Source organism: Haliaeetus albicilla, chromosome 9 (genome assembly GCF_947461875.1).
Source record: "Haliaeetus albicilla chromosome 9, bHalAlb1.1, whole genome shotgun sequence".
NCBI classification, from domain to species: domain Eukaryota; kingdom Metazoa; phylum Chordata; class Aves; order Accipitriformes; family Accipitridae; genus Haliaeetus; species Haliaeetus albicilla.
The window spans coordinates 3,621,674-3,643,015 of NC_091491.1; the positions used below are offsets into that span (position 1 = coordinate 3,621,674).

At 35.3% G+C, this 21,342-nt stretch overlaps 1 protein-coding gene across 3 annotated transcripts in view; it reads right to left on the reverse strand.

Moving 5' to 3' along the window:
* The window catches only part of BRIP1 (BRCA1 interacting DNA helicase 1), a 63,531-nt gene that overhangs the window by 34,316 nt on the left and 7,873 nt on the right, over positions 1 to 21,342 (reverse strand). For all 3 annotated transcript variants that reach the window (XM_069790984.1, XM_069790985.1, XM_069790986.1), the window contains 8 exons: positions 17,973 to 18,266; positions 17,260 to 17,481; positions 16,548 to 16,747; positions 12,833 to 12,965; positions 12,163 to 12,314; positions 11,448 to 11,619; positions 11,194 to 11,331; positions 10,568 to 10,729 (listed from right to left, as the gene is read on the reverse strand). In XM_069790984.1, coding sequence (XP_069647085.1) covers positions 10,568 to 10,729; positions 11,194 to 11,331; positions 11,448 to 11,619; positions 12,163 to 12,314; positions 12,833 to 12,965; positions 16,548 to 16,747; positions 17,260 to 17,481; positions 17,973 to 18,266 — 1,473 coding nt within the window. The remainder of the gene's footprint in view (positions 1 to 10,567; positions 10,730 to 11,193; positions 11,332 to 11,447; positions 11,620 to 12,162; positions 12,315 to 12,832; positions 12,966 to 16,547; positions 16,748 to 17,259; positions 17,482 to 17,972; positions 18,267 to 21,342) is intronic.

Consider the following 21,342-nt stretch of genomic DNA (forward strand, 5'->3'; position numbering starts at 1 on the left):
AAGGTGGGACCTAGAAATTTCCCCTGAGCCAACAGCACTGAACTGCTAGAACACTCAACCACAACAGCCATTGTGTACTGGAGGAGCGGCCGTGTGTAAAATGTCTGATTGCAGTAAGTAGTACATATGAACAGCAAACAGCTCCTCCATTCCCACAGTTTCTGCGGGTTTCCACAGAACAAGTCAGAACAGTTCATTCCTTTTGTATCACCTCACCCAAATTTCCATTCACCCAGAATATTCACCTGAGTAACTCTCCAGTTTATTTGGTTAATATGTGGTAAAGACAGACTCAGTTAACAACGCTGCAATTTCATACTAACAACTTTATAACATAAATTATATTTCATAAAAAGATTAGCAATTCCAAATGAGTATCTTTACAGATGCTTATATTAAGGTCAAGCACTGAGAAATGTGTTTTTAAAAAGGCACAGTAATGTTTCATCCCTGAGACTGAGCTCTAGCAGTAAAAGGGATGATCATGCTCCCCTCCTCGAGTGTGCAATATTATCTCTTCCCTTGAACTCTCTCTGACACTTCTCTGACCTCCTGATGAGCTAACTCAGTTCATGAAGCCAGCAGAAAACCAACCGGCCTGGCGGGGGGGGAACAAACAATTTTTCCTTTGTTCTGATCTGAATCAGTTGACACAAAATTCAGAGTAGCACAAGAATGATCACAAGGAAAGGGGGAAGAACCTTGTCGTTCAGCAGCAAGCTGCTGGATCATCTCCTCTAACTTCTCTAAGCATATCTAATGTTTGGATTGTCTCTTATTTCCCAGAAATCAGGAAAATTACTCTATAACCAGTGCATATATCCAGGATCCTGTCATGCTATTTAAGAAAGAAAACATGTATTGTGCACCTATTCAGATTATCAGTTATCACCCCCCAAAGATAAAATTTTATCTTTGACGTAGCCCAACGTTTTACTTGGCCTGCTTTGTGTGTAACACATATGGATGGTCAAAACTGAAATAAGCCATCAGTAACCAAGCAGTGGGAAAAAAAACAACCACCAAAAATGCCAAAACCCAAACAACTCAAGAGGTTAAAAAATTTAAGTGAAAACACTCTAATAAATCTTTGTAATAAAACAAGCATTAGCTTTAAAAGTTTAGGAGAACTTCAACTATACAGCACTTCAATTATTCCTTTGGAGCATAATTCAGCACTATTCTGGCTTTCTTATTTCAAGGAAACATGTTTGCTGTAGCCTCTATCATTGCACAAGAAATGATCTTGCCAGGGTGTGAACTGCCAGCTCCATCTTCAAATTTAGTTTGGCAGAATAACTTGATTGAACTGATGGCATGAAAGAAGGAAGCTTGCCAGCATAATTTGAGGATAAAGATTATATACCTGTTTATAGAAAACCTTCTAATTCTTTTTGTATGAACTTCACTATTCCTTCTGCTACTGCTCTTCTCTATTTGAACCGATACCACCACAATAGTCTTCACTGCCCGAGGCAAAGAAAAGAGCATCGTGATGGAATGGTTGAAATCTTCCATTACACACAGTGATTTTTACATGCATGTCTTTGTTATCCCCAAGTCAATGGGAAAAACCGAAATGGTAGACTTCAGAAATCACATTAAGATTTACAGGAGCCATTGGAGCTCTCAGAAGACACCTCAGATAATGTACACCAAGCCTGAAAATTGTTATTTTGGATGAATGTGAGGGCCCCAATAGCTAGATAGTTTCTATTACAGGCATTTAAATGTTTAAATGATGAAAAAATAGAAGGCAGATATTGTATATGATTAATGGGAGCAAAAACCCCCATAAAACATGAAGAAGCTGAGATAAAGATCAGAAAGAAAACTACCAGTGCAGAGTAAGAGCGAAAAACAATCAATGAAGAAACAACAGTGGACAAGTAAAACAAAATTCCATTTACAATTATTAGGTACAAATGCTGAAATGCATAGTTTTTGAGTCATTAGAATTTGGCTTTTTTAGATGACATTTTCCCTAAATTATGCCTCAACAGACAGAAATCACTTTACTAAGATTTTCAGCAGAGTAAGGCAAAAACCCACAGCTTTAGAATCTGCCAATAAGCCTTTCTATTCAAAGAAAAAGAAAAAAAACCCCAAAGGGTCACTTCAGTGTCATGAGCCCTACCTCAGCCCTCTGCAGTCACTAAAAAATCGCCAGTGACTTCCAGGGGGCATTGCACAGAGTCGTTAGTGCCAGGAAAGAGACACAGAGTGCTTCTCACGTGTTGTTTAATTACTCTTCCATCATTTTGCTCTACTTTTATTGTTAGGTACTTGCACATAATTTGAGATAGCAAGGATGACAGAATTCTATTCCCTAAAGTCTTTTCTTGTTTTTAGGGTTTCTTACACACTGTAATAGCACCGTTGCAGCTGTTTGACTCAAACAAATAAGGCTTCTGGAGTAAGAGAATTCCTTTCCCTTGAGAGCAGAAAGCAAATGCTGTGCAGAAAGTGAGTATCATTATTAATTTACAATTATTTCATAACTTACCCCTGATATGCCAGCCTGTTTAAAGGCCTCCTTTCTTTTCATCCCAATGAACGTGATGTTGGATATTAGCTATAGTTAAAGCATCTAAAACTAGATGACACATTGAAACCTTCTGTTTCCTGTATCATTTTAAAGCTGTAACAGTGTAAATTACATTCTCTAACATTAAAATTATGCAGAAAGTTAATGCGTATGTAACTTCAGAGAACAAATGTGTGTCATAAAACGTACTTGGTGTGAACAGATCCCTACATCCTGCAAATATTTACACATAGGAGTAAATCTCTTCCTCAAAATACTCCTACAGCTGCCAACAGGAATATTGAGGAGAACATTACTCTTGATAAAGCATTTATCCCTGCATATTATACCTAAACACACCTAACAGAAAACATTTAAGGAAACTTACGGAACCCACCCAATGTTACTAGGCAATCCCTCACATAAGCACTCTGCAATCAGTACGACTGCACCACAGAGCAACCATCTGTGGTGCAAATAACTATTTTCCTATTTAATTTCAAATACACCTTTTAACTGCACAAACCTAATGGTTTCCAATTTTTCCTCCATATACATTACAAGCAAAAAGACACTGTGGAATGTTTATCTCTTATCTGGATATTGTCATTTTACTGTCTCAAACTTCTTAAAACAAGCTTTTCGCTAGGGAGGAAATCAGTCAGCATCAGACCTAGTGGGGAAACCCTGCACTTGCTCAATGTCTATGGCTCTTACATAGTTCCAGATGTTCAGAACATTAATAATGCACTAACTCAAAACCTCTTTTTGAAACTTTAGAATGTGCAAATTGCATTAAAACCTCTTTGCCCTCATTAATGGTATTGTTACAATCCCAGTACTCTGGAAAATGTTTTTTGGCATTTGTTTAACTTTGTGATATTGCCATTTACTCATTTTAACAGCCAGTGCTTGAATCTTAATGCTTTTAATAGGCCTGGCTAAACAGACTACCATCTTTTGTAAATTTATTGAAGTAATTTATTAAATAAGTAAAAGTTGTCTGAAGGCAGTGTTGTTTTTTTTATTGATGGTAGAAAAAATGGGTTTCTTACAATTTATTTACAAAACTGTTTCAGGAAAGTTTTAGAAATGAAAACATTCTGTTCTTTTTTCAGTGTTATGACCAATTAGTTTTCTGCCACTCTGACATAGACTACTTAAAAAAAAAAAAAAATTTCTACCAACCTCACACAAATCTCACTAAGGGGTCTGTCTTCAACTAAGAAGAGCCAGACATTCAGAACTAATACTGAAACTGTATCCCTCCCTCAGCCTGTCATATATAGGGGTGGCACATTTATGTCCAGGCCAGAAGAGAGTGTGTTCAAGGACTCAGGCTCACATCCAATGCAGACACATTGCTGTGCAATGGCAGAAGAGTGCCATAGTCAGAGGTTAAAGTGAGGTCCCTCCCGGTTATTCCAAATAACTACCTAGACTGAACCTGAAGATTCTGAGTCTGTCTGAAAACAGCACAAGTTAGACCTATTGCCATGCTCTACACTGCTCACAGCGTTAATTAGTATTGTTAAGGCCTGCTTGCCTAAAGTTGTGTAATACTGCCAAGAACAGTTTGTCAACAGAATGGTAAACAGCGCTTGTCTGCAACTTCACTACAGCTCTGGTTGATACCTTAAACATGGAAAGGGAGCCAAGACAATAAACAGAGGTGTTCCAGTCCAAATGGATTTGCTGTCACCCAATCCTGTCTGTTCTCACTGAAGAAAACATGATCAGCCAAGAGAACAGGAAAATGGGATGCGATTGACAGAACTTAAACTCCAAACTAGCAGCTCTTAAAATTATGAGATACATGGAAACTCAAATGTGAAATTCAGCATTTATTTTTTGCAAGTGACAAAAGTTACTATATATGTATCATTATAACCTTACCCCAAAAGTCTCAAGGAAGACAGCAAATGCAATGCAGCATTAACTGGTCTGTACCTACCTGTTAATAGTTCCGCCTTCCTAACTAACACAGTACACGGCAATGCCAACTTACGATGAAGGGTATTTGTTCATTAGCAGTAGGATTGAGACTGCCAGATTTATTCAAGATTGGACATTGAATAGTTTGGTCTCAGATTTATTGTACATAAAACTCGTTACATACTCACTTGCATGGAAAAGTAACAACTAACTGTTGTTAGAGCTGACTGTATTGCAAATATTTACCCTTATATTTAAACCTCAAGTTCAATAGCATCTGTGATAAAGTGACCTAAAAAAGATTTTCTTGTGGTTTTAGTTGCTTTTAAATTATACCCTTAGTTACCAAAGTGCTACTTCAATAATGGAACAGTGCTTTCAATTAGCCTTGTAATTCCTGTTTCCTTTTTTACCTTGTCTGTTCTGTCGTTCTCTACCTCAATTCCAGCTCCCCAGTGAAGAGCTAGTGAACAAGAACAAAACTCAAAACCACCCCTTAATATAGGATGTATGAGAACATTCTTTAGGATATACCAACTAACTTCACTAGAAATAAGTCAGTCTGAAAAAAAGGTCATCCACAAGAAAAGTGCTCTAGGAAACAAATGCCTTAGACCACTTTGTTCCAACGCAGTATTTGTTAGTTACTCTTCCACAGCCCTTGGAACCATTGTAGTACACAGCAAAAGCTCTAGACAGTTCAACAATTTTCCAGCAGTTACTGTTTAGTTGTAAGAAAGTCTTGCTACTTTTTCATTATTCTCCACTAATTTCTCCTAAAAACATTAATTTACTGGAAGTTATACATACAAAAAGAATAAATGTTAATGCAATATAAGAAACACTTAAAAATTTTGTATTCGTTTTCTTTTCCTTTTCTATTATCTTCACTACTTTTGGAATTAACTACTCATTAGAGGTAAAATTCATACAGCACCATAGCTATAAATCTCAAACACTGGTCACCTGCATTTTAAAACAGTAACACAACTGGTATGAAAAAAAAAAGCATGTATTTTACAGACATTTGGAAACAAATACTTCACAGACAGTATAGCAAATAATTTTTAAAATGTAGATTTAGATCATTCAGCCACTTCTAAGAGGTTCACGAGACAGACAACAAAGCAGTTACTGTTTCTATCTTTTAAGGCTAGTATTTCTTGAAATCGTCTTCATTTTTCCAAGACATTTCCCTCTACAAAACTATTTGATACAGTATAATGCAAAATACACAGCAACACTGTGCAACTACTGAGTAATACTGATATTTGACCTCAAAAGTTAAAGCTTTGTAAAGGAAAGCAGATACAAAAGAAATATGATTAATCTCAATCAATGGAGAACACTACATCTTGAAGATATAGGAGAAAGAAAAAAGTAGTAAACAAACTTGGACTCTCAAGCAAAGAATACTTACCAGTTCATAAGTTTTACTGTTGAAAACAGTCATTCAAACCCTTTTGAACAACTATGTTATTTTAAAAATTTTACTTCCAAGTTACGGCTCAACAATTAGCAGATACAAATTAACCAACAATGCCTCACAGAAAAAAAAAACCCAAAACACCAAACCCAAACCCGACCAAAACACCAACATTAACATTATTGTCCAAAGCTTATTTTGTAAAAAAAGCTACTAGAGAAAGGTCAGTTAATTCATCATGATGGATTACCACTAAAATTTATAAGCATTAGCATTTTTCTCCCTGCTGGATACCTTGACTTTGATATGACACATATTGAATGAATCATCTAAGATGCAGGCACCAGGCAAGATATATCTTAATGCAGACAGGTCGGCAACATGAACCCTAATGGTCCTTATCTTAATCTTGTTTAAAAGCATCTTAGATTTCTGAGTAATCTTTTCACCTTCTGATATTCTTTTTTATAGAGTGTTTTTGCTGGAGTTGCTACTGATTTTCACATAAATGCATTTTTGTTGCATAGTATCACCAGTTTTAGTAGCCCTAAAAATGATTAGGTTTGCAATTTAGTAAATGTTAAGATTCAGATTATTTTTAAAAAAGTCAATGTGCCAGAACCCTGATAATGACAATAAAAATTTGTATGTTATTGTAGATTATCCCAGTTATGCAACATGGCATCACAGCTGTTCATAACATAAAAAGACACTTATCAAATGTGGAGATGTATATCTGATGCATTGTTTTCTTCTCATCCATACATTTTCCTCCATTGCATTATTAATCTCAAATATTTGCGATATGTATATTTTAAACAGTCACTCTTCAATGAAAAATGTTTATTCAAATACCTGATTAAGATAAAGGGAAGTTTCTCTATTATTGCTTTTTTCGTATTCACATTGGATGTAGTAATTCCAAATTACACAGAGATAACAGGGTGGCAGACTTTTCCCACAAAACTGCACTAAGCTCTTTCTGCTACAGCTGCTTTGATTGAAAAATAAAACCCACAAAACAAAACAAACAAAACAGGGGATGGAGGGGCACAGAGGAAGGTAACAGGTGAATTATTTTTAATTCATAATTTTTTTGCAGTAACAGCAGTTCATACATTAGGTAAAAAGGTCTTTGGAAAGTACCTTCTCAGCCTGACAAAGTATTTTCTTAAACTTATCATTAGGAAAGGATGCAGGCTTAAAATGTTGTGGACTTTAAATTCTTTACAAAACAGTTGAATAACATTCTACAGATTATAAACATCTTGTTGTAAGGGGCACTCCAGAACAAAATATAGACAAGTGACTACTACCTCTTCCTGGCAGTAGACAGCTTCTTCAAAGAAATCTAGAATCTCCCAGGAAATAATCTACCTGAAGAAACGCTAATAGAGAAAAATGCAAGCCATTAATGGATGCTTTTTGAACGCATTAGCACTGGAAGGAGTATGTGACTAAAATGCTAGCTCCCATGCAACATATTCTGCTGACATAACATTTATCTCAGACATTCTATAAGCAGCATCCAGTTTTCTCATTTTATGATTAGGTTAATGTGGACATTTAGAAGTTTTACTTGCCCTCTATTTATTTGCACATGGAAACTTTCTAGTAGGTTGATATCTTCCAGGTAAGTACGAGATATATTTTCTATTAAACACTTCAGAAGTCTGAAACAAATCACTACATTTCTGCCAGAGTTTGTTTTTCCACTTCTAACATGACTACAGGGGTCATCATTTTCACCAAGTATTGGTAGATTACTTCTTTAATGTATACAAAGCAACCTGAAATTCCAGACAAAATATAGAGAAATAAATAGTACTCATGGAGGCCCCTTAAATTCCACAATGGGAAGTTCAAATGGTATTATTCATTCTATTTCTGTCATAAATTTATTTTATTTCCAACATCGTGTAATGAAGTTCTGAGTAACAGGACAAGCAGTAAGAGAACACTGCGTGGGTGCTAGCTCTAGGGTCCCAACATTGTTCACCACAAACTGTGTCAGGCAGGGTTCTCAGCTTCTGCTTTCCTGTGGCAAGCGCTAGACCTTCCATTCTTTCTGTTCCCATAAACTGAGGTCAAAAAGCATTGATTTACCATTCTTACAACAAAAAAGAAATATACCTATATTTTATTAAAGTAAACAAAAGTCTATGAAATTCAAAGTGAACCGAAATGAATGAAAGTGCAGTAAGATGTTATTTCTCTCTCTAAGCACTCTCCTTATATATAAACACGGAAAGTAACATACAATTTACTACCTGAGTTAAACTAAATTCTGGGCTTTCCAGAAAAATAAAATTAACTTTATTTACAAAGCAAAATAATTAGGGATAATTGTCAAAGAGGTTTTGGACAAACAGGTAAAAATGTGCAGCATGAGTGCTAAAAGCGAGGTATTGAAACAGACATAGCCATCCAAGAAGCAGGGCTTCAGGCTTCTGTCAGAGGTGCAGAGCAAAAGGACATCATTGCTGAGCCACAAATTCTTAAAACTGAAGGAGAATGTTGCACTGAAAAATGCATCTGTAAGTGCAACCAAACTGAAATCCAATGTACATGCCTAAATTCAAGCTCCATCAAATTACCTGGATAGACGGTACTCAAAATTCAGAGCATTGCCCTCAGCCTTCCAGACATTTAAAAAGACTTTATTTTTCACTTATTCCAAAGTTGAAACTCCAATTCATAAAACAGGTTGAGCCCTCAAAAAACCTGCTTAACTCATAATAGTTAATTTAGTGAGGTACACAACCATGTATATTAATCAGATCTTGATAGCCTTGAACAGTTTCCTTAGAAGCTGCTATATTTTAAAGAGACATAGCAATTTCCCCATGCAAATCTCTGAAAATCAGTTTTGAAATGCAGATGTGCAGGTAAGCAATATTCTGCATGATGATGAAAGAAAAATACCTTGTTTTCCCTGTACTAACATGCTTATGCTTACATTATTCTGTGTTTTCAACATATTAATCTCAGAATTAAAGGCAACTCAATCCAGAATAAAAGAAGTAGAATGAGAAAGGGCATCTGTAGAAAAATATTGGCAATGTCATTTTAAAATATCATCCTTCAATTGTCTGCAATTTATATTTATCAATATTTTCGCTAGGATCATGGAAGTGTTCCCACAAAGGAAAAAAAACCCAAAACACTCAATGTGTTTAGCTAGATGACCTTTCAGTAAAACATAAGGGCAGTGAGAGGGGGAAGGGTACCAGAGCTGTCCAGCAATCTCTTTCCTTCTTTATTAAATGTCATTACAAAGTCTCTTTATACTTTCAATTCAGATTACTATTCTCAAAAACTTACATAAATATTTGTCAGGTCTGTATATATAAGATCAACTATCACATACAGTTCAACATTATACACTTTAGTAAAAGAAAAGTGATGATACTGAAAACTGAAATATGCTCCCATTTAAATTCTTAAATAAACTGAATGCAAAATCTATTTTCAGATCATTAACTTTGCATATAAGTGCATAGTTTTGTGAGCTAGGTTAAATAAATTTATAGCCAGTAATCTGCTTTTTTCAGTGACTGTACATTACCTGGTCTAATGTGGTCACCTAATGGTTACTGTCAGTAATTGCACTTCTTCATAGACACCCAGGGAAGAAAAAACCCTTGCTTTGTAACCTCAGTTAAATAGTAAAGCTAACATGAAGGTTTGTAAAAATAAAGAAATCGTTTCTATTTCATTTTTTAAAATATTCTCTATTAAGGAACTTCAGAGATAAGGGAAATGGTCTGAAACCTTTATTTCCATATGCTGGGTTTTTTGTTCCATTTGGTAGGATTTTGGGGGGTTTGGTTTTTTGAGAGGTTTTTGTTTTGTTTGTTGAGAGGATTTTTTTTAAATCCTAAATGATCATTTAAAATGAAAAAAAAAAAATTCACACTCTTGCAAGCATTACAAGAAAAATGGGCATGAATTACAGAATTGCAGGTTTATATTCCTGTTCCTCAGAGCTGACCAAAAATAACAGTAAGAACTAATACAGAAGAAAGCAGAACTATACTGTGAGGTACAGATTAACCATAATTGCATATCTGTTGCCAGTGACATTAGATATTACGTAGTTTGAAATTGAGAAATTTGATTCCTTTCAGCCAATGCCAGTGAGCAATTCCCCGGACTCAGGAAAAATATACTAGAATCTCCAGTGCAGTGAAATGGAACAAGAAACAAGGAAAGACATTAACTGGATGAATACTGCATTCAAATAGCATACAAAGAACATGCAAAGGCATTCTTGCTGCTGAATTATACACATAAAGTTTCCTTTCATGATGTGTGCTTATATGGAGGAGATCTTTTTAAAATAATTTCAAAACATTCAAGGAAACAATTTAAGAAAAAACTGCAGATCAGTGTGGCTTTTTTTGGTAAAACTAATCAAAACAATTGTACTCTAACTAAGATACAGACATCTGTTGAATACAAATGTGAACATGTTTTTTCATGAAAACAAACTCATATGCCAGCCAATATGAGATCCTAGAAATTACAATATAATATAATTGCAATACAATTATTACAATATATTTATTTTATAAGCATTTATATATGCTGATGCATAAAACAAAAGATTACACAGGATGTTTTCAAATAGAGTGTGTGTGGTTTCAGAGGAAGAACATGAATTAAGATTTCCTTACCTTATAGGATGGCAAAAAGCACAAAATTCCTTGGCCAACTGTTTGACACACTGAAAGCAGAAGTGCTCCCACCTCATCTTGGAACTCAAAGGTCTCTGTATGCTGGAACGTGGCACACAACTTCCGACCATTAGGGCCTGCTCCAATGGTGCCAACCCAAACCTGGTGTAATTTGTATTGTAAAAGTTAATTCTAAAATACATGGCACAAACTGTATTAAATCACATTAGATTCAATAATGGAATTTTAAGTGTGAAGGAAAATATTGCAATATTTCTAAACAAATTAATTCCAGTACTTAAAAACAGAAAGTGCAATAACTGATATACAACAGAAAGTGCAATAACTGATATACAACATGGCTACTACCAAAATAGCATGACTTCAACTTTTCCAGAGGAGTACGTGTCTAAAAATTGTCCCTTTTTTAATTTGAAAATTTACTTTACAATTGCATTAATCCAAGCAGTAGTCTGTTCTGTATATTTCTTTTTACTTACGGAATGGGTTTGTCATCATTTTTATTTGCAAGTTATTGTTTCTTTTACAATGGATTGAATTTACAATTTCTTTTACAATGGATTGAATTACACCTCAGGAGAGGGAACAATGATGCAAAAGTTTACCTGTGACTTCTGAATAATGTGATTTGCCTCCAACTGAATAGAAAACTTCACACCAAGCTCTGAAGAAAATGAATCCATTGGAGAGAGTGTCCCAGATGTCAGAACAATTGTTCTAACATCACTTAAGTCTGAAAAAGCCTAGGTTGCAGAAAGAAAAGAAGGAATTTAGAAAATCAGTGCAATCACTTTAAGGTCTTGTATGTATTTGTTATCACTCAAATTACTTAAGGCCACCTACTTCACAGTCAGCTTACCACAGCAGGATTCAAGCACCAAAAATTTAGCATGCGGACTACGGTTTTCTGCCGCAAACTCCTTTTATGCTTGGGCCGTGTAAAGAAGGCACTTGTATCTGAAACATCAAGTTGGTTTTCATTCATCCAAGCATAAGTTTGTTGTAGAGCAACTCTGTAGTCATCTGCATACCTATATAGAGATATAGAAATATCAATAAAAACTACATTTAAGCAACCAAACTGTAAGCATTAAGCTCATACAAAGCAAAGACAGTGTTGCTACAATTCATCTACAATTTAAGTATAAAAAATAATTTTATACTTTCTGAAAAAACAGTGAAACTTTACAATAATTACTACTTAAAAATAAGGTTTAAATCAGAAATTTTTAGTAACTGCTGGCTGGCATTAGTAGTCAAGATACCAAGGCAGTCAAACAATAAGTGCTATGTAGAAAATCAAAACCCATGCATATTTAACTTGGCAACAAATCAAGAAAATTTACACCTTCAAATAAGTTTCTTCAATATTTGAATTCATTTATGAATGAAAAAATAATTTGGTAGTATTTAAATTCTTTCCACATAAATAGATTTTCCAAAGCTTTCCGAAATGTTAGTTTTGCTCAGAAGCCAGACACCATACCTGAGGTGTACACAAATGAAAGAGGCAGTTTGGCAGAGCAGCTCAATTAAATACCACCACACAGCTTGGGCTATGTATTTACACTGACCTGCCATTATCTTTAAAAAGACATAAAAGAACCATGAATAACCCTTTCAGCACAATCTGAGTGGCAGGGCTCACAACTGGTATCTCAATAAGTTCCTCTTTACCAAGCACTGATATTTTTTCTTCTTTTTCCAGGACAGTAGCAAGATGTTTCTATAAGAAGCAAACAAATTCGACATCAACAACATTCTAAGTATCTTCTCAAAACCAAAACTAATACAGATACAAGACTATCAGCATACTGGTTTAAAAGTTCACCTAAGATAGCTATGAAGTCAGACTGAAGAAAGAATTGGAAAGGAAAAGTAACAATGCATTTAACATACAGCTTACAGAGAAAGGAGAGAGAAACTTGAAAATAGGGTAAATACATTTCAACAGTCAATAAAAATGCAGATGGACAGAACAGACAAAACTATCACTGACTCCCAGTGGTTCAATTTAAATAATTGTACATGATCAATTATATCCTTTAAAACATTGATTCTCTACAAATTCCAGTAGCTCAAGTGGATTATTCCTGGTTTTCATCATGTATCATTTTCAGACAGCTTTTCAGTATTGCAGTAAATTAAAAGATCTGTTAGTATTTAACTTATGTACATTTTAAGATGCTTAACATAATCAATATTATGCACTCTGGTACTCATTTATATAGCATACAACATTACCTGTAAAATGGGAAAAGTAATACCAGTTATTCCCATTTTGTACAAAATGGTGAGCATTTCTTTTCCGCTCCAAACCTTACAGGAAGTTTCATACCCTCTTTCTACTAGTTGACTAGAGCTCTCCTGTAACCAGCTGTAAAAAGGGAAAAATCAGAAATAATTTCAGCATTAATTTTAGAGAATTAGAAATACTTTGCAGGTACAAACCAAACCAAAGTTCAAAAATTGTACCAGACTTCTATGACGATGATAAATATCTTACTACATCTGAGCAGAGAGACTCTGCTTTTCCTTATGGCAGTTTTTCACTGTTGAACCAACTTCTATGGAAGTGCTCTTGATGCAGCTCGTTGAAGTGAGAGAAAAACTTGTCCCTATACGTTTCTATTTTATCATCATATATCTTTACAATAAAGAAAAAAGGTCAAAATATAATCTGTTCTTATGATATAATGTCAGGCTCATTTAAGAAAGATTTCTGCTGTACTTTTAAAGCCACTCATTATTACTCTAACTGATGCAAGTTGGCTTATCACCCCTGTCAATTGCAGGCTTTCCTATTAAGAACAAATCTTGAGGCATGAAATGAGTACTTATAATATTTATACAGAAATGAGTACTTATTTATACACAGTAAGAAAAGGTAGGGCAATAAAAAGCACATACCTTAGCCTACCTACAGGTATTTGTAACTCTGCTACAACTTGAAAATTAAGCAGAATTATACATTGTACTGACAAGGCAAAATGTGATAGGACTTCCTAAAAACATGATCTGAACGTGCAGATTATCTCATTTGTGGCAGAGCTAAAATTTTCTCTAACTGAATGTGTCATTCATCATCCCTACAGTATTACAAGACCTTCCCTCCATCTAGAAAAGTAGGCAGGCTTGCTCCTATCAGAAAATGCCGAAGCTGTCTGTTTCATCAACCAGCAGGAAGCATCGGAAAGACAGCTGTCATTGCTACAACAGTTCAAAATATTTATCTGTAAAATCAGTTAATCACTATCGACTAAAGCAACAAGGCTTAGTGACTGTTTCAGTTCCAGATTTCCTGTCCTGTCACTGCAAATAATCTGATCAATGGAACAATTTAAAAACCTTTCCTTTTGCCAGGTTAAATGCAAACAAAAACCCATAAATACCACCATGACAATCACTTCTTTGGCTATAATTTGCTTTATCTTATTAAGGAATGATGATCACTAACACAGGCACAACTTCACCAGTGTAGTACTCTGCCCCATTTCCTCAAACGTAACATCAAAAAGACCTGGAGCTAAAATTAGGAAGAGGCCACTATGACAGAAATGAAACAGATTTACAACAGATAAAACATTTCAGAAAATGTAACACTTCTGTTTCCCTGTTATGAACTTCAAACACCTTCATGATCATGCTATGAATGCAAATACAAACTTAACACAACAACCTTCCTAATATTAAAACATCACAAAAAACCCAAAATCTAGAATAAACTCCATCCAATTAAATCTAACGTTAAAGCATTTACTTGAAATACCTGTTTATTTATTTTTAGAGTAAAGCAGTAAGCACAAATAAAATTAGCTTGATTCCCAAAAAGATATCTATGGTTTTGAAGTGAAAATTGGTGTATGCAATATTTTCAGGAAAAGATTTAACGAATGTTAGAAACGTGCCTTCAATTCGAGAAAGTATATTTGCTCCTTCCCTCCCTATCAGAAAATCCCATTGTTGATACAGCTTACTCCATTGAACAAAGTAATTTGTCCTGGTTAATCTGCATCTCATCAGAAAAGCTTGCCACTATACCTCTATCGGTGTATCTTCAAATTCCTCAGAAAGGTCATTTTAGCACCTCTGTGGCACTAAGCCCATGTGTAAGTGCTTTCTGGAATGAGGGCTCAGGATCTTTATAATTGAAATAAGATTTTTCTAATTACCCATGCATTTGGCAAAGCCATGTCACTATGCAACAGCATTTTACCAATTACTGGTCATTTACACCCAGTCTTCTGCTTTCCAACAACTGGTTTTCATGCTGTTGGCAGATTTGCCAAGACAATCAACCTTAGTTTTTCTGATAAGGTTAAAAAGCTCAAGGCAATCAAATCTCCAGCCATGCTGTTCTCATCTTTTACTAAAATTTAACATTTGAAATATCCCAGGTAGGAGAATTAGCTTCTGCAGAAAAGAAAAACAAAAGTCACTTGTCTCTCTGACACATAAACATTAACTCTCGAATAGAGAAAAGATAGGAAAAATGGTGAACTACTTGCTGTAGTGTACCCTGAAGTCTATTTCACTAACCACTAATGCAACAAAATGATGATTTGACATGCACTGAATCAGAGTTCAGTTAACTTCAAAGGCACTTGTATCATTATTCACTTTTACTCTGCTGACTTAGTTGTTCAAGGTTTCATTAGCAGTGTGTTTCTGAACTCTTTCAGTTCATGGATCCCTCAAAAGAAAGGTTCAAAAATTAAGAGCTACAGAGCTGAATTCCAAATTCTCTAGTGGTGACAGACTCTTCTGACGTTGTTTCAACTTTCTCATGTTCCCACTCCACCCAATACACTCTTGGCCCTTGACCCCTTGTTTGTTTCCCTCCTTCCTGAGCTTCTGCCCCCAGCCCATTTGCTTCTGTTCCATCCCCTCTCATGATTTTTAACTTCTGCTCAGGTCCTCCCCTTCCAACTCTGTCTCCATAGTTTCTGGGTTATACCTTCTTTTTAGCTCCTACTTCTTTTTCCTTTATGGGTACACGGGCAGAAAGAAGCAGAGAAGAGCAGAACATTTTGTATTTTTTCAGCTTCTTTCTGCCTTACTGATCAACTCTTGCTTTCAAAACCACTCCCTCAATCATCCATATTTCTCTATCCACTGAACTCCACAATGCTTGTGTTCCAACAAGGCAGATACTAAGAGATTTAGCACATCCTTGTTTTCAACTTCAGTACAAAAGCAAATAATCAAAACCACATTCTACTGACATAGTCCAGGGAGAAAGAATGATAAATAATTAGGTGTTTGGACATCTTTTGCCTGAGAATAATCAGAAATTCAAAGAGGATAGTGCATACTCTGTGCAAAGAGTTTGCTACCTGAATTCTCTAAAGACTTCAACAAGTCTCTTCTGAGAATCTGCATGTACCCCAATTTTTCAGACCTTTATCTCTTTGCTCAAGTTTGAGTTGTTTCACAGGGAAAACAAAGGGCATGACTGATAAATTCACTTCCAACTATGAAGAATCTGTTCCAAATAGATTCCAATCAGATTCCAACCTGATTCCAACCTGTTCCCAACACTTCCTGTCCTAGGCTCTGAAAGTATTTTATAAATGTCAACTAATTAATGCTCTGACAAAATAATGCTATTAGTATTTGTCAAATAAGCAAACAGAAGCATGTGAAAGATAAGAACTATTTATCTTTGGTAAAATTTTCATACAGAGCTTCATACAGCACATCATTCAAGAGCATAACATACTTTTCAAAACAGAATTTCAGTGCTTCCCTTCAAGACGAGTATTTTTTTTAAATGGCTCAAACCCCTCTGGATTCCTTAAATGAACACAAATCAGGTGACTGAGTAGTCTGAAGTATACCTCTGTTGCATTTTATCTGATCCAACATCATAACCAGTAAATTGCATCAGTGAAAGGAATCTAAATGTAAATTTTAAAAATACTAATTGATATAATGGAATTAAAAAGAGTTGTCTTACTTGGTCAAAGAGCAGCACACAGCCCGTAGGGGTTCATGATCCTTCTGTCTGATGTTGTTATTGACCATGAAATCAAGCTCTTCTCGAGCAACTCTTAGTTGACATTCTGTAACACTGTAGCTCACTGACTCCCGAGCACAGTCCTCAATATTATGGGCTTCGTCTAAAATGACTACTTGGCCTTTTAGGTTAATTTCCATCTAAAAAAGAAAATTATTATCTAGTAAAACAGAGTGAAAGACATTAACAATAAGCAGCAACTAACAGGATCCTGTTAAAAAAGTGCATGTTCTGCACCACAGTGCAAGCAACAGAAAGTTTTCAGCTTTTTGATCCAATTTCAGTAACCCAGGAAATAACATGGGGGTGGGAGAGCCTTATCTCAGCCTGGATGACTATAATCTGAACCTACTACGCTTTCCACAAACCAAACAACTGTGAAGTTTGCAAGGGTTTCTTTTCCACTGATTGAAAAAAAACATGTGACTGATCAGCTAGAGTATGAGACCAGTGGAAGCATTACCTGGAATACAGAAATGCGGGGTGGGGGGAGGGCACAGAGAAAAAAATCCTTTAACCCAGGAGTTACTTTGTAGATAATAGTTTGGATATAAATAGGATTTCAGTTGATCATGGCCACTGAACGTTATGTTCTTTTTTAACTTCCATTTAACTTCAGTTATTGCAATCTCTTTCTTACAAATATACTTACGCTCTCCCGTATCTGTGGGTCAAGGAGATAATTGTAAGGACAAAATACAATATCTGCGCCCACCATGAGTTCTCTGGCTGCAAAATATGCACAGGCACGAAGCTTCTTTCCCAGGCTCACTAAATCTTCAATGTCCCAAGCCTGATACATCCTATGTGCAGACTGTAGAGCATGGTGTTCACTGAGTTTATGAACACCGTGATAGTAAAGACAGGACTTGCCCTAAAAGCAAATAAGTGCAGATAGCGGTTACATAAAATAATGAAAACCAAGTAAGCTTAAAACCTCCAAGTTGTTACGCGCATTTGGCTTTATTTCCTGGAAACATTTCTAACAGCCACTTATTATGTCAGACAATAATGAAAAACACATCATATCACAAAGAAAACAGGCAAATCCATGTTCCTAAAATGTACAGTAACAAAAGAACACCTCTTTCTTCTTCTTCTATAAAACCAAAGACAATTTAAGTATTACTGAGAACGTTAACCTAGCAGTTATAAATATTATTCCTATCATCATAAATTTTTTCAGTATTGATACCGTGTATCAACATTTTCTAACAATTAATATTTAGATTAAACCAAATTACCAGGAGGCATTTAACCACATAGTACAAAGGAGTAAAAAATGTTACTCATTCCAACTGTTCAACTACCTTTCATTTTAATATATTTAAATGAATGCTCATTTTCTGAAACAAAATCACTTACATGTTTTCCTTCCAGCAATTCCACACACATTTCATTCCTGTTACTACCACTGCTAGACACCACTGGATGAATACAGGTATAATCCCGGCTAGAAAGAATTGTCATAGGGACACTGGAATATGCTGTTCTCTTCAACTCTCTGGTAATCTGGGATATTTGCTTGTGCGTTCGTGTTCCAAAAAATATTTTGGGAACGAATGACCGATCTCCATTTTCTTTCTTCTTTGTGTTTCTAGTATCTTTATCAGTTTCTTTTCCAGAAGAACAGGAACACTCAGTGCAAGGGCCAGAAGACTGCAACCCAAGACAAAAAAAAGATTAACAAAATCCCACTGTAAGACGAACATGCTAAATCTGCTTATGGTCTATTTAGAAAATGCCCACTAGGGTAGTTCAAGATAGCCTGTTAAATCACCAGGTTGGCCTATCAAACTGCAGAAAGTTTAAAAATGTTAAAGCATACACACCATGTCCTCAAGCCTGAAAATCTTGAAAAACTTCTAGCAATCACTAGATACATCTTTATCGCAACCCAATCGTAGAAAGAATTATTATTCCAGTGGAGTATTTACACATCTGAATAATGCAAATAAACTTCTCGCATTTACGCTTCAGCCTAAGAACACTGCTGTTACAGAACAAGAAGTGTCCAGCTACTTCGATGAATAAAACCTTGGGACCAGACACTCAAATTAAAATACTGAGAACATTTTCCCTTAAAGCAAGCAGAAGAAATCTAGATGGTTTAATGAAATCTGTTTGCAGATAAAACAGACTACGTCATACACTCTCCATTAGAAACGTTTGCCATGCCATTATGTCAAAGGCCATCTAGTAACTATGAGAATAAAAGACACATAGGGAATAATTCTAAACAGAACCTAATCCTATTTGTGAAAAGCCAATTTTTTTTTCTTCCTGAGAAGCATCATGTTTCATAATATAAAATACTGGAACAACTGTCATGAAATTGTAATAACTGGTGTGAAAAGACACACAGAAAACAAATAACTTGTGAGTAACCACATCCACACACACCTCCCATAAAAAATAATGGATTCTTCTAGCGTAAATGAGTTTGTATCTGGTTTTCAGGTGATAGTGCAAGTAACAACATGTAGCTGCCTGCTCAAATACTCCTCCCTCCCCTTCTAATTGTAATCAGTAAGATTATCCATTACAAACAAATGCTAAGTCATGCCGTGTGTTACACCACAATTCTGGGGATCAAGCTGTCTTTTAGCCTCCACTCTGAGGAAAAGCAAGTTCGCATTACCCTTAGTCCCACTCAGCCTTGTCCGCCATTAAATATTACAATACATGATAGAATGCATGTAAATGTAACCCTTCTGGAGCTGTCACTCACTGGGATAAAAGGTTCACTGATGTGCCAAATAAACAGGCCCTCAAAGCAGATAAAGTTACACCCATGCTGGAATTGTTACATTCCCCTCTCAGGTTGCCAGTAACAGCAGATTTCATTACGGTGTGCTGCCACATTAAATAGCCAGTTCCAAATATCCTGCCTTCTATATTGAATAATTACTTATTCACTGAAAGGATAAAAAGAAGAGTTATGAATGGGGCTCTTGTCAACAGCAAAGCAGGAAACAGCTGACACATGGTATATGTTACATATGTAGCAATACTCAACTCCATTTGTACTCACACAGAAAACTGCAATGCAAATTATACCTTGATATTTCTATCATCTATTTTGCTCTTTGAAATAATGAAAACCACATTACCATGCTAACAATTAATATAACCGAAGCTGTTACTGTGTAGGGCCTTTAAGAACATGTTTATCTTTTAATTCATGTCAGTTTGAGTTTTCAGAGGTAAAAAGAATACATAGAATTCAAAGATGATAACATACCACTAATACTTCACTGCTAATGCTAAGCCTCACATTTAGTTTGCCAAATAAAAGTAACAGAAAAATATTAGGACCGACGGGGCAGCTATTTTGCAAAAGTTGTTTTAACAACAGGAAAATACGGGTCAAATAAATATATACATAAAACATGAACAGAAGGCTCTTCTATGATGGGTTTTAAAAAACCCAGATATATTTCTTTTTTATGAAAAGAATAGAAAGTGTTCTTATGTGTAAGGCTTATAAATTACAGTATTTTACAGGTAGCCTTAAAAGTTTTTCTTAAAAGGTTTGAAATTGGTATAATACTGGCTTTAAGAAGCACTTTAGCCAGTTTTAAAATGTTACCTTTAACTTTGCAAAAAGTTTAAAAAAAAAAAAATCAACATTGAGAAAGTTGTAAACTCAGACTGATTTTATAGTAACTAGTAAGAGCATAAAACTGCCTGCAGTAGTTATAACATTTCTGAAAGCCACAGACACCATTAGCCCAAAATACATAAATAAATAAAAAAACCCTTTATAGAAGGTCCTTTCTAATGAAGAGAAACTTTAAGAAAATGGTTAAAACATAGCTTAAAAGTTGAGTTCTTCATGTTATTTGCACATTATTCAAGCATGTCAATTTGCACTTGAATTCTTTGTTATCCTTTAGAAAATGGTTTGGCCATCTTTAGATTTTATTAAAAACAAGCTATTTTAATTCTATATTTCTATAAAAAGAATTTACTGTTGATATCACATAGCAAAATCTAACATGATGTTAATCTCCCATTACTACAGCAAAAAGAAAGATAATACTCTCCAGCTGAACAAAGCGATAACACTAATATGGCAGTTTCCATAGCCATGTTGTCTCAAATTTTTAGACTCATAACACAGAGATACTGGTTAAACGATAATAAAATTAGAAAATGCTTCAATTTATTTATGAAATATTTGGGGGGGTGCTGACTAGAAATAATCAGTATTAAGACAATAGACAACTCTTTCATCATACCCTCTGGCTTCAGAACTAAAACTGTTTTCAGCAGTTTGAATCTGGGATAGAGATTTTCATTTCGGAGGGAGAGGGGAGATACTCCTCTACTTTCTGCAGTATTTAATCAGAAATATCCAGTAACAGATGCTGTTAGAGATCAGATACCAGACTATATGGACCTTAGGCTAATCCAGCTTGTTTTTACTTCTGTCAAGGGGTAGATAAAACAGCCTATCACATCAATATTTATATAGCAAAAAGTGGAAGTCCGATTAAAAAAGGAATAATCAAGTCCACCAACCTGTCCTACGTGTAAAATAGAGCTAAACAAACACTGAGGCTATGATCTTTGAAACACAAAGAGGTAAGAGGAGTTCTTCATATCTTCATCTACATTTCCTGGTTACAAAGCCATCTAAACGATACAGCAGTGAATACCTCTTGTGTGAAATATCACACAAGCACAATCTTGTGAGATATCAGCAGTGACATTACCAGAGCTTTTCAAC